Below are 13,506 nucleotides of genomic sequence, written 5' to 3'. Positions count from 1 at the left end.
GAACTGCTTGGCCCATGAACTCTAGCCCTTACAGGCTAATTCTCGCACCTGGACTAGCCCATTTCTAATAATGTGTGTAAGCACCCCAAGGTGCGCTTACCGGGAAGATTCTAGCCTACATCCATCTTCATCGCGTGTGCCTCAGAGAGCAGAGCTATCGCGTCTACCCGGGAGAGCTGAGCATGGCGTCTGTGATCCGGAGAGCAGAGTCTCTCCGGGAGCAGAGCAGAGTCTGACCTCACTTCCTCTTCCGCCCAGAATTCTATTCTGTTTACTCCTCCCATCTATGTTCCAAGCCATGAGGCCAAGCAGCTGGTTTGTTATAACTTAACCAATGAAATCAACAGATTGATATATGACACTCCCACATCAGTTCACAGGTTTACAGTTTACAGTCTTCATACTCCACCTTCGTGAGTTCTAGGATTAATGATGCTGACCGCAGTGCCTAGCACTCACAGTTTTTTGTTTGTTTTTTTGAACAGGTTTACAAACCTCATGGCCCAGACATGCTGGTCAGAATGGATGCTCCTCCTCTCTCCCTTTTCACACCATCACACTCTTTGTTCCTGCGTACTTTTGAAGTTCTGCCCTAGTCAAAGCTGACGTTAGCCTCCTTCCCACCTGTCTAAGTCGCCTATTGTTCTTTTTGCATATTACAGCAAGCTACCAACTGGCAGCTTCCCAGCTTTAGGATGAGCTCCAAACTGCCCAACCTCTTTGATCTCTTTAAGGCCCACAGTCTAGCTGCAGTGCCCGTCCCTCTGAGCCCCTGTATCTTCCATGGCAGTCCATATTAGCCATGCCTACCTTTTCCCGTTCTCCTCTCTGTGGCTGAACCTGCTCTGCTCCCACCCATTTCCCTCCACACTTGACTGACTTTTATTCCTTCCTAGTTTCTTTAGTTCTCTGTTCTCTAGATACCTCCGACTCCACTCAAGAGACCTGTTTGATCCTTCCTGTTCCTGCTTTACAACCCTTTTGGTCCTCTGTACCATGAATGCTGGGAAGGGAGACTTTGTAATCTCTTTTGTTGGTGGTTTGGTTTGGTTTCTGAGATAGGATCTTACTATATAGCCCTGTCTGGCTTTGAATTCTGTAGTTAGCCTAGGCTGGCCTTGAATTTGAAGCTTGCTGCCTCAGCCTCCCAAGTAGATTATAGGCATGAATCTGAGCCACATACCTACCTGGCTAGTGTTGGCATACTTAATTCTCTTAACCCTGTATCTGGGAGAGGAGCTGTTTACAATTTTTATGTTGAATAACTGAGAGTGTTTCAGCCTGAAATATCTTCTTGCCTACTTCCTTCCCACCTCGTCCCTTCCTGGAAAATTAACACAATTGCTATCTATGTAGTGATTCAATAACTTTTGGTGCTCCCTCCTCATTCCAGGCATTATTTAAGCACTGACGATACAGAAATGGATTAAATAGTCAACCAGCTCCGCTCTCCTAGAGTTGGTTTCCAGTGGTAGAGACAGATAATGAAGCAGATAAATGACTGAATATACAAGGCTTGAGTGGAAGTGTTGGAGCAAATAAAGCTTTCTTTTTGTTTTGTTTTGGGTAGGTGTGGGGGACATGTGTCTCATGACCCAGTTCAGGTTGACCTCAGATGAGCCCTTTCCCGCCTCCACCTTTTGTCTCCGGATGCTGGCACTAATCCACTTGTGACAGCGGTGCATGGTCACCTGGTCACCACTTAAAGCTCCGTCTTCCTAACGCTGTCCCAGTGACAGATTTCACTTTGTGTTTTATTGTTGTTTCTTAGTGGTTTTGGCCTGAGGGGGTTTGGACTTCCACATACACACTAAGCAAGTGCTATAGCATGGGGCTACCACACCTTTGGACATGGAATTTGAGGGACAGATAATGTACTCATACTGCACTATAGCAGCTGAAGGGCTTTAGGGGCAGAGGACGACTTTTGTAAACATCGTACAACCTCCTAGGTCACTCTGCAGTTCGTCACTGTTCTGGACCTGTCTCTCTGAAGTCCTGTGTTCCAGAATGTTTTAGTTAATTGTGTGTCGTAGTTAGCAGGGTTATCTTAGTTTGGGTTTGCTGCTCCCATGGTTCTCTGGGCTGTAGAAGATGACCCTCCTTGGGACACGTGGTTCCTAGCCTGGTGAGATGTCTGGACTTGCCTTGCTGTGGTCCTTCCCCCTTCCACATAGGAAATAAGAGGTCTCTGGGCAGAGCTCTGCCGTGGGTGGAGTCTAGGTCCTCAGGCTCTCTGCAGCCTGTACTTAGCATTAGCGGGAGGGAGGCCTGCATTGCTGTTGTGTTTTTCCTTTTGGTGATTCAGTAAGGGCAACAGTCTGTAGAAAGGGGCTATAAATTATAAATTGATTCCAGGTAATAATTGGGCAAATGATCAGACTCCATTTTTATTCCCCTCTGGGGAAGACATGTGTCAGGAATCACTAAAGCAGAAGGCATCCGAGGGGCTTCTCTGCCAGTTTCCCAGCTCTAACGCTGCATTGCTTGATTAGAGAGGAGAGAAGCCAAATTCGGCAGGAGGCGGCCAGCAGTCCTGGTATCTGCTTGCCACCTCTTGCTCCAAAAAGCCTTGCCGCAGAGTTGCCATGGCAGCAGGAGGCAATTTAATGGCAAGGGCTCATCTCTGGAGCCACACTGCTGTGCCCCAGCCTCTCCTTCTTCAACTTGATCGCTGGTTACACCAGGGCCTTACTGTGAGGTGGCCATGTGACCACACACTGCCTTATGGAACAGAGTGTCAGATCTCCTGGATTCTAAGGACAGCCACCTCTGCCCCCACTTCTCCTTGGCACATAGCTCTTTGATGTTCCGCCCTGTAGTCAGCCCTATCCGATTATTTGCAGTTCCTTAAATATGCTCTTTCATGCTTCTGTGCTTTTAGGCATGCGGTTTCCTCTGCCTGGAGTGTTCCTTTTCCCATCTGTCTGGAAAATTCCTACTCGGTTTCAAAATGCGGCTTAGATTCCTCCTCCCCCTCCCCAATGCTTTCCCTCACCCCCTTTCTTCCACGCAAAACTATACAGTTTCTACTGCCATTTCAACCTCACACACATCATGCGGTTTCAGAATGACTAGTTGTATTTCTGTCTCTTTTTCTTGAAGCCTCTAAGTTATTTGCATTCAAAATTTGTGCGTTGTGGGTTTTGTATTGAGAAGGCCTTTCCTGGGAGTAAATACTTAGCAGTGTTTGAGGGATAATGGGATGCTCCTCTGTGAATTAAGTCCTGCGGAATGCTTATCCTTTGAGTGCTGTTCCCCCACAAAATGAACTGCTGCATCTCGAGCAGACGGGGCTCCTTCTGCTACAGACCTGCTCTAAGCAGCCAGTCATTGGTGTGTCGCTGACTGTCCCTGCCCTCCCTTTCCCTCTCCAGTTGGGATTGGGTCAGACTTTCAGTTCACGTGACCTCCAGTTGTCACCCGCCTTCTAGATTCCTCCCTTAGCTGTTGAATTATGGGTAGTGAGGGCTCATCCTCAGATGCTTTGTGCCACGCAGTAACTTCTTAGTAAATCGCATTATCTTTACCTTCTCCTGTCTTTGGTAAAGGTAGTAAAAGCAAGATAGAGGTTTGAGCTACCTTTAAACCTTCAGTGGCATCTCATAATTCATCTTTTTGCTCTGAGCGGAGCTTTTAGTCACCTCCTTGCTGCGCCTCTACTCAGTGATTAGTAGTGCTCCCTCTTTGACCTTTGCCTCGTTCTCACGATGGATGCATATGTCCTCCTGTGTACTGTGCAGAGAGACCACTGTATTTTTATATTCTTCCCTTTCTCTCCTTTTGGACATAGCTTGGTACTGCATTTCCAGACTTCCGAGTTAAAGTGGATTTATTTAGTATCTTCCTCAAATAACCCCAGAAGCTAGCTGGAATGGAGCGGTATGTATACCCCTCCTTTACCAGCCTCTACAGCAGCACTTCCTTTGCAGTACAGCCAGGACGCTTTGTGGTTTGTTTCCCGTCTCCCTTGCCCCCTTTTTTTGTTTGTTTGTTTGTTTTGAGCCTAGCCTTTAACGACTGAGCCATCTCTCCAGCCCCCATCACGCTCTGAACTTCAAAGCTTACCTAGGTAGTTTGCAATTCCCTTTGCAGATGTCCTTTCTGGACCACCTGAGCATGCTGTGTGCCTACCTGCAAGTGTCCAGACTGTTCAGTTTCTGGAGTATTCTCATTGTTTCTCATCCTTCCTCCATTCCCAATGCGGGTATTTAATCCATCTAGGTCCTCTAAAGGAGGTGAAACTTCAACAAAGCTGTTTCTGAGTTATTAATAGATTTGAGCTTCTACAACATTCCTGTGCTGGGGAGAATGGAATTAGGATAGGCTTTGAGACAGGCAGTGTTTTGTTGCCTCTTATTCTGTATCTCTTGGTTGAAAGACACTCTCTGTTTGTCAGTTAACTGCAAATGAGTCCCCTTATCATGGAAAGCATTCCAGTGTGCAATGCAGATCTTTGCAGCTCTGGATTGTACTAAATTCTGTGGGTACCTCTTTTCTTCCTTTTATGAGTACATACATGTAATAAAGTTTAATAAATCAGACACAGTAAGAAGTTGATAATAACCATGAAATAGAGCAATCATACCAACAACTATAATCACAGTTATTCAAAACTTAATATATTTTTTATTTCTGAAAATTCCCTTTTCTTATTTCCTCACTTTGGTTGGTCATAGGTGTCTAACACCACACAGAATGAGACACTGCAGTCCTGCCTGCTGCTGCTAGCCTTATCTGTAAATGGAGGGATAGCTTATTTCACTGTCAGAGGGAGAGAAAGCCTCCGTTATCCAAAAGGCAACACCACAGTTAGAACCTAGGGCCTGTCAGTCGCCTTTCACAGTGTTAGTGTGTGTGAATTAGATCTAATAATTAGAATTCTTAGGTTTGGAACTCGGAAAGGTTTATATACTAAGCATGTATATTAGCATCCATTTCTGAAGATGCCATTTAAAATTATATTTTGGTTCTATGGGTTATGAGTTTTCTGAAACCATATACTTATAATCAATGATATTAATTTGATAGTGGTTGGTAGATGTAGAATTCCACTTGCCTTCTTAACCCATTTTGTTTTACTTGACCTGTTCCAGGGGGCTGCTTAGTTCTTACCGAGGCTTTTGACCCAGTGGTATCTATGCAGGCTTTTCTCTCCTGGAAACTAAGTATTAGTGTTGTTCCGCACCCCTCTCAGAACTAGTGGAGTCGAATGGCTTACCCTCACATGCAGCTTTTGTCAAAGTCTTGACGACACTGCTAAGAACTGCCACACACACGCTGTCTGTTCAGCGTGTGCCATCGTTGGCCTTAAAGTAGATTGTGGAGTATATGGTGTGCAGTTGTAAAAATAAGGAAACTGAGGCTGAGAAGGAAAAATGTTTCCCTTACGTTAGGCCAGAGAGCTATTAAAGGGAGGCCTAGAAGCAGAGGATGGGAAGGACCGAGAATCTCAGCTGCTTGAGAGGCCAGAGCAGGAGAGCGTGGGTTTAAGATGCAATGCCTTCTCGGGGGGGGGGGAAAAAAAGAACCAGAGCACAGGCTCAGGTTGGTGTAAGCAAGGCACAATACGAGATGTCTACCCACTCACAAGGACAAACTACTGCGGTGTTTCAGTGTCTAAACTAAGTGCAGTCAGGGCAGTTTTAGCATTTGGCATTGTCCTAGGAAGCAGGCCAACCAGACCAAATTTCTATTCCCAGGAGGTTGTCCTTGATCTAGCCCAGTCCCAGCTGCAAGGCCCAGTAGCCTCTGGCTTTCTTTCCCGGTCTGTAAACCTGCTTTCTGTTGTCATGTGATTTCTCTGGATGCTTCTCAAGGCATCGTTTATCATTAAGAACGATGTATTCGGTTACTCTCCCCCACCCGCATTCCACCGCCTTCACAGGAACACAGCACGCTATTGTGTGGACCTCATGTGTCTGTACACAGAGCTGTCTAGAGTGTCTGGCACATGAGCATTCAATAAGCATGGGCTCCATTCATGGTTACTGTCATAAATACTTCTTGTTATTGGTGGTAATGGCGATGCTAGTTGATACACCCCTCTTCCAGGACCCGAGGGTCCCCTGCCCAGAATCTGGCTTCATGCAGTTTTTTGTCTGGAGTCTTAGGAACAGACACCCTGCCTGAGTCAGATGCATGGGCCAGATGGAGGGAAACAGTGAGAGGTTGCTTGTTTCTGCCAAGGGTCCCCAGAAACTGTTTTCTCCGTGCCTGCCTGTACTAACTACCTCCTTGTTTTCGGCCATGGAAGCAGTCCATAAACCCTACTTCCAAATCACATCTGGCTTCTTCGCATTCCTTTTCTCTTTTGGGAACACTAACCACTTTAGAGTCGCTAAGAGTGTGTTGATTTGCACTGTGCTTATTCTTCCCTTCCTGGATGGTCTCCTGGCTGCCCTGTGCTGCACAGTTGTTACTCCATCTGTAGAGGAGCCTTCTCCACCTTTTTTATGGTATTCTTTTCTAGTATTCACTTCATGTGTGCATTGGCTTTGTTCTTTTTGCTTTTTAATTTTGTGCTTAATCCTGTTTCTTCACCTGATTACAGCCAAAGGCTGAGAAAAGCAATTACCTAATTCTTACATTTAGTTGTATTTGTATTGTAGATTTGACTGGTTTGTGGGAAAGGCCCTTGACTTTGTAAAAGTCTGCTCTGGACTGGGATGGGGGTGGGGTGAGGGGCATGGACAGACAGGATGACAAGATAGAACTGTGCCAGGGCTGGTGTTCTTTAACTTCGTGCTCAGTAAGGCACTCCTTGTTATGCTCCATCCCTCGGTCTGCAACAACACACTCTCTTATTCTTGTTGGAGGATGTTTAGGCATCCCCTTTTTGGGGATAGGTGATAATATCTATTGAATTCTGTGATTTCCGCCTAAGCGTCCCCCTTTAAAAACTGTAATTATAAAAAATACAGAGGGCAATAATGTAGGATGTGTGTATTATTTTTATGTAACTGCTTTGAGATTTTCTAAATAAAAAGTATTTATTGTGGATATTTCAATTAAAATGTAATCTGCATTATTTTTAGAAAGTCAGAATCCTAAAAAGTAAATGAAAGGAAATTAAAAACTCCCCATATATGTAGGCGGCTGTTACGTTGCTGTATATTTTTCCAGTTTTCATTCATCTTTCTATTCATATTGATGTATGGTCATTAATAATATATACATTTTCATTTTGATAATAATATTCATTAACCAGTTTGTAGTTTCCATGGCAACCGCAGTATATTTTAAATCACAACATGGGATATTCTAATCATGTTTGGTGTAAATTTAACAAAGCAAGGAAATTATTTCCAGCAATAAAATCTGCGTATTATAAGATGTAAATATTAGGAAAAGAACTCATGAAAACTACTAAGTCCTCCCATTACTCCCGTTCTCTCTGTTAGCATCAGAAGGCGTTGTTTTCCAGGCTTTCACTGATGGGTCTGTTGGAGGAACGCTGATGGTAAAGCTCAGCGGAGGCTAGCCTTTGCTTTGGGCTTAGTTGAGTATGCAGTAAACCATATGTGTTTTGCAAAATAATTTCTTGGTTCTTTTCTCCATGCTTTAGGTATGTGTTCTTTTTGGATCCATGCAATCTGGACTTGATAAACAGGAAGATCAAGTCTGTAGCGCTGTGCGTAGCAGCATGTCCAAGACAAGAGTTGAAAACCCTGAGTGATGTCCAGAAGTTCGCAGAGATCAACGGTGAGATGTTAGGCTGTCCAAGCTGGCGCTCCGGTCGTCCGTCTCAGTGTTAAACACTATGTTTGCATTTCTGTATCCATTTGTCCTTATAGTAAATATGTCGTAAAACAACCTTACAGAAGAGAAAAAGGCTGAAGTGATTTAAGATTTCCTAGTTAAAAATACTATTATCAACTTGGGGAGACTGTTAGAACTAGCTTTCCCGGGTGCACTGGTGTGTGACTGTAATCCCAGCCACACCGGAGGCTGAGGCAGGAAGACTGCTTAGCCTAAGTACAAGGCTAGCTTAGATAGCATAGCGAGATCTCCTGTCTCAAAACCAAAACAGAAGTAGATCGTCTCCCACCTTTACTGAAAGAGAAAAAACAAGCAGAATTTTCTCAGGGTGGGGTGTTTCCCAGGAAATTCTGAGTAGATCCTTGTGATGTGGAAATTTGTACTTTCTAAATAAACGCATTGGTGTTTTTGGATATCCAAACCCATTGGATGGTTTTTGTTTTGCTCTTTTGAAATCGGGCCTTTCCTGAGCTGGTTGTGTGAACTGATGATCTGAGCACTGGAATGACAGGTGAATGCCATTGTGCAGGTGACCAAGTGCTCTAGAGAGTCACTTGGCATCATTAGCACACGCTATGTAAAGTTCAGGCTTTCCCCTCTTCCAAGTCTTGTTTAAATCTCTCAGTCTGCCTCCCCTCCCTCCTCCCCCCTCAGCCTATGTTTAATCTGTGTTTAATAGTATAATAAATGCTTGTGTAGAATCAAATAGTGAAAGTTACAGAAAGAACTATAATCAAATTTCTGCCATCAGTTCCTTTTCTGGTGTACGTATAATTTTATGTTCTGCTCTTAAATTTAATGTTACATCATGACCTTTTCTGAGAATGGTTTTGAAGAACTTCGGGGTTAAAAGTTGGGGATTAGCAGAGAATGTCAGCAGACCCAGTTCACTGCAGTCAGCTCTTGTCTGGAGACCCTCATTTCCAGGCCCCGTAGTTCTCTTTAGGGTATTTTTAAAGTCATTCTTTGTGGAGAGCCGCATAGTCATGGCCCCCCTCTGGTTTGTGTTTTTGAACTTCCCTGAGGTTCGATGTTTGTATTTTGTATGTGGGGCTTTTCAGGCCTTCCTGCCTGTCTAAATCCAAGACAGGTCCCTGAAACAACTGTTGACTCAAGTGTTCACTCTGCATAACGCATAGCTGACTAGAAAGAATGCCTGGAGTCATAACCATGCCTATCCCTAGGCTTCAGATTCTTCCTGATAGGATGCTGGGCCTCCAACGGGAAGAAGATGGGGGATGTCCCTGACCTACCACCTCGTGCCCTTACTGTAGATAGTAGAAAAGGCATGGGCTGGTGATTCTGGATTCTCATTCAGAATTGGTCACTGGCTTGGTAATAGAGATAGAGGACTTTCTGAGCCTAGGTGTCCTCATACAAATATGCATGAGGATATGTGAAGAATACCAAGTGTCATGGACACTGAATGAAGGAACCCAGGTACTTCTCAAGAGCTCATTTTCTCTGCCCATGTAGTACCCCGCGTTTGCCTGGCTAAGCCCTGTGCTGTAACTGTCAGCCTTGTCTTTAGCACACCCCATCTTAGGTAGGTATGGTTTCTTACCCAGTTGCTGGGTAGTTCACTGATTAACAGCAGTGCAGGCTCTGAGGTAAATTGTTTGGATTCAACTGTTGCTTCTTCCAATTTAGTGGCTTTGAGACTCAGAACAAATTGTTTGAGCTCTCAGCCCCTCATCTGTCATATAGGACAGTGTCTGGACCTCATTAGGATTTTATGATAAATCAGCACATGAAAAATATTTAGAAGTATAGCTGGCAAAGAAAGTTTCTGGAAGTTGGGATTAGCTGCCACCCTTGCCATTGTTCTTTCGGGGAATGTGACTCTCCAGTCCCACAGCCAGTCTCTTCACAAGTTTCTTCAGAGCAGGGCTCCTCAGCCTTCCTAATGCTGCGACCCTTTGATACACTTCCTCATGTTGTGGTGACCCCCAACCATAAAATTAATTTCACTGTTACTTCAGAGCTGTAATTTTGCTATTGTTATGAATAGTAATGTAATTAGTTGTTTTTGTTTTCTGATGGTCTTGCGTGACCCCTGTGAAAGGGTCATTCACACACACACACACACACACACACACACACACACACACCTGCGCCAAAAGGGTCCCAACCCACACCAACCCACAGGTTGAGAACCACTGCTTTAGATACAAGTACTGTATAGCAACCATATCTGTTCTCAGAGTTTTCAGTTAGCACTCATCCATGGCTCTGAACTCATCAGTGGTCCAGGATTAAGAACTCTGTATGTCTGACATGACACTCAGAGCCATGGTCCAATTTTCCATTGTGTCCTCTCATACAGACTGGATATGAGTGCCACTGCCTTGAATCTGAGCTGTCTCCAGTAGTGCCGAGTGAAGGCTAATTCCTTGTCGTCTGTGTGGCCTGCTCTTGTGATCTCTTGAAGATAATTGGCCTGTGTCTTGCTCTGGCATGCCTTGTTTCTAGGTAGTATCCTTATGAGTAAATGTTATGCTGACTATGGTCTGTTCATATCTGACTTAAGAAGACACTTCCATTGAAATTTGCAGCTTTTTATTTCAAAAGTATTAGTTAATAAATATTTTAGTGATTACCCTTAGGCTCCGGGGTCAGTTTGTATAAAGAATAACATAGAATCTGGGCATGTTGATGTATGCCTATTATCCCAGCTCTTGAGAGGAAGAGGCAGGAGGATGGTGAGTTCCAGGTCAGGATGAGCTAAATAGTGGGATCCTGTTTCACAACACATAACAACAGTAATAATAACAGCATCCAAAAGCACAACAGCAGTAACAGGGTGTGGATAACAGTAACTTTAATTGGCAAGTGTGAAAACTGTATTAAAATTCCCAAAGAGGAAACTTTGGGTGTAGATACCCAAATACCTGCTTTAATAACAACCCCTGAATTAGAATTCTTGAATGTCTCAAAAAGACCTTACACTGTTCTTCAGATTGGTGGCATGAAACTGGACTCTGAGGTATAATCCCAGTATCACCCGGTCACCAAGCGAGGTTGTTCTCCTGTCTTCCTTTTGGGCCTTTGTGACGTCTGTTTGTGTTGGTATCTGTGCCTGTATACACAGTTGTGTCTGCTAGGAAGTAAAGGCCCCTCGTGCCCACATTTATAGACCTCAGGTCCTACTTTCAGCGAGGAGCTTTTCTCTGAGAGAGGAGGCAGGTGTGAGTGAGAAAGTAATCACAAGTCTACCAGAAAGCTTAGTTAACAAAACTTTTAGATCAGAACATAGTGAAGGTCTCAGGGAACTGAATTTCACAATACTTTCTTGAATGGCACTGAATAACACCAGAAACATCAGAAACGAGAAGGAAGTGGAATTGGATTGTGTCATAGCTGAGAGAGTCGCACAGACAGGCCTGGTGACGTGTGCCTGTAATCTTGGCACTTAGGACGCTGAGGTAGGAGGATGGTCACATTTCAAGTCTAGTACTAGCTACATGGCAAAGCCTTGTCTCAAAGAAAATAGAAAATAAAAAGAATAAACAAATTACAAACTTTTATGCAAGAAAGAACAAAATCAGCATAGTTGAATCTACTCATGAAGCAGGAGAAAATATCTGCAAGTCTTCTATCCGGGCAGTGACTAATATTCAGACCATATAATAGCCATTTTGGTTCCCAGAGGCCTCAGTCAGCACTGCTATTGGGTGCTGAAACCCTGTGTCTTATCTGTCACTCGGAGTTAGTCTGGTGTTGGACTCCCTTTAAACATACGGGATGTGCGTGTTCGTGCCCATAAGATACCATTAAAAAGAAAATCACCATGTGATGGAGTTTTAGAAAAATTAGAACTCTCGTCACGGCTGATGGGAATACAAAATAGTTTGACTGTTAGGGAAATAGGTGAGTCCCCAAATCAGCCGTGTCACTTCTGGGTATTTATTTGAAAGAATTGAAAAGAGGATCTGAGAAACAGCCCCACACCCATGCCAACTGCAGCATCATTAACTAGTCAGGAGGCAGACGCAGCCGGCAGGTTAATAGACAGGTTAATAGGTTAAGAAAGCTTGCAGCCTGAACATGGTGGCTCATGTCTCAAAAACAGCAAATGGAGAAAGAAAATGTGTTGGTACACATGCGATGAAATTATTTGACTTGAAGAAAGAAGTACGACGGTCGCCCACGGTTGGAGTGAGGACGTCACGCTGAGAAACATAAGCCCTTCACAGAATGACAAATACTGTTGGAAACCCACGTAGTTGAAGTTCCTGGGAGTCAAGGTGGGGCCAGGGAGTACAGTGGTAGACGGCAGGACTGTAATGGGGATAGAATAGGCGGCTATTGTTTAACACCCAAGGAGGTACGGTTTTTCAAGAAGAGTTCTAGGGGTGGATAGAGGTGCTGGCTGTAAGCTGTGTTTGCTGTCACTGTGGACCCACAGGGTCAACACTGTGACTTCCATGCTATGTGTATTTTATCATAATTTTTAAAAAAAGAAGGACCTGAAAGAAAAGGATCACATGTGAGGTGTTTTTCAGACGCTAATTCTAAACCTTATTTCATAATGCAAGGTAAGGTAATGTTTCTTCCCTGAATGAAAGTGTAACAGAAACCCTGCACAATGACTGAAGTTTTCATGACAGCATTTGAAATTACTTCCTAGAACTAAAAATCACGTATTCACGTGAACTTTTATTTTCTTTATAAATTACTTAAGAGTTTTTCAAGAGGAAGCTCTTTGATCCTGAAGCAGTGTTTATAAGAAGCACATTTATTAGGGAAATACAGCGTTCTCTCAAATCTTTGGTTCTTTTAGACAAGAAACAGGGGTTGTTTTCTTGGATATTTGTGGGAAGCTTTTATTAAATGCGCCTGGCCAGAGTGGAGAGGAGGTTAGAAGACTTGTCTGGAACTAGATCGGCTTGGTGGAGGTGCTACCTGTTTATAACGAGGTTTAAAAGTGGGCAGGGGCATCTAGAGTTAACTGTAAAGTATCCTCCCTAACATGTGAATTGGGTGATAAATATGTAAACGTGAATTTCTTATGGTTTATATTTCATAATATCACAAATACATGATGCTAGCAAAGAAAACAATTTAAAAATGACCTTTAAAAAAATTCAGTTACCAGAAACGGTGAGAACTCCGCATCAAACCTTTATCCGTCTGTTATCAGGACCCTGTTCTGTGGGAATCTCCTGGGGGCAGATCGTCCTGTGTTTATCTCTAAATACGCAGACTCCAGTGCCTGAGCTCACACAGTAGATACCCATAGGGCCGGATTTCCCTATCCGTCTCTGTTGCCATAATAATTTCTCATCCTCCCCGTTCTTTATCCTCAATTCTGAATCCATGTCTGTTGCCTCCAGCAGGTAAATTGCTTAGCTCCCATCTAAGCAGAATTGCTGTGAAATCAGTTCTTTTAAAAATTCATCTAAATAATTCATTTCATTCGTTTATCTCTCTTCTACACCCTCTTCAAGTGATTATCTGTCCCTTTTCTTCTCTTGAGCCCCCTTGGTTCCTTCTCTTTTCCAACCTTGGTGTCCTACAGAGAAAATTGAAACTGCCTGGCAACAGCTCCCATCTGAGTTCTTATTTCAGCAGGGTGTGAATTCCATCCCACCCCTGCTTCTCTTCCTTCTAGTTTCTGATGAACAGTTTTCTTTCTGTCCTTAGTATGATTTTTGTAAGCACACAAAAAAATGGTACATCATACAGGGAAATGAATGGCACCTCCTTCTGATGCTGGCTTTGGTTTTCTATGAGATTTTTCAG

The 13,506-nt window shown here is 43.8% G+C and overlaps 1 protein-coding gene across 3 annotated transcripts in view; it reads left to right on the top strand.

The window, feature by feature from the left end:
• The window catches only part of Slc44a1 (solute carrier family 44 member 1), a 149,839-nt gene that overhangs the window by 62,089 nt on the left and 74,244 nt on the right, over positions 1-13,506 (top strand). For all 3 annotated transcript variants that reach the window (XM_050164808.1, XM_050164800.1, XM_050164791.1), the window contains exon 4: positions 7,568-7,704. In XM_050164808.1, the coding sequence (XP_050020765.1) occupies positions 7,568-7,704 (137 nt within the window). The remainder of the gene's footprint in view (positions 1-7,567; positions 7,705-13,506) is intronic.

Source organism: Alexandromys fortis, unplaced genomic scaffold (genome assembly GCF_014885135.2).
Source record: "Alexandromys fortis isolate MF-2015 unplaced genomic scaffold, M_Fortis_MF-2015_v1.1 scaffold_18, whole genome shotgun sequence".
In the NCBI taxonomy this organism is placed as follows: domain Eukaryota; kingdom Metazoa; phylum Chordata; class Mammalia; order Rodentia; family Cricetidae; genus Alexandromys; species Alexandromys fortis.
Note: the sequence above shows the minus strand (reverse complement) of the source record. Positions and strands in the feature narration are given on the sequence as shown.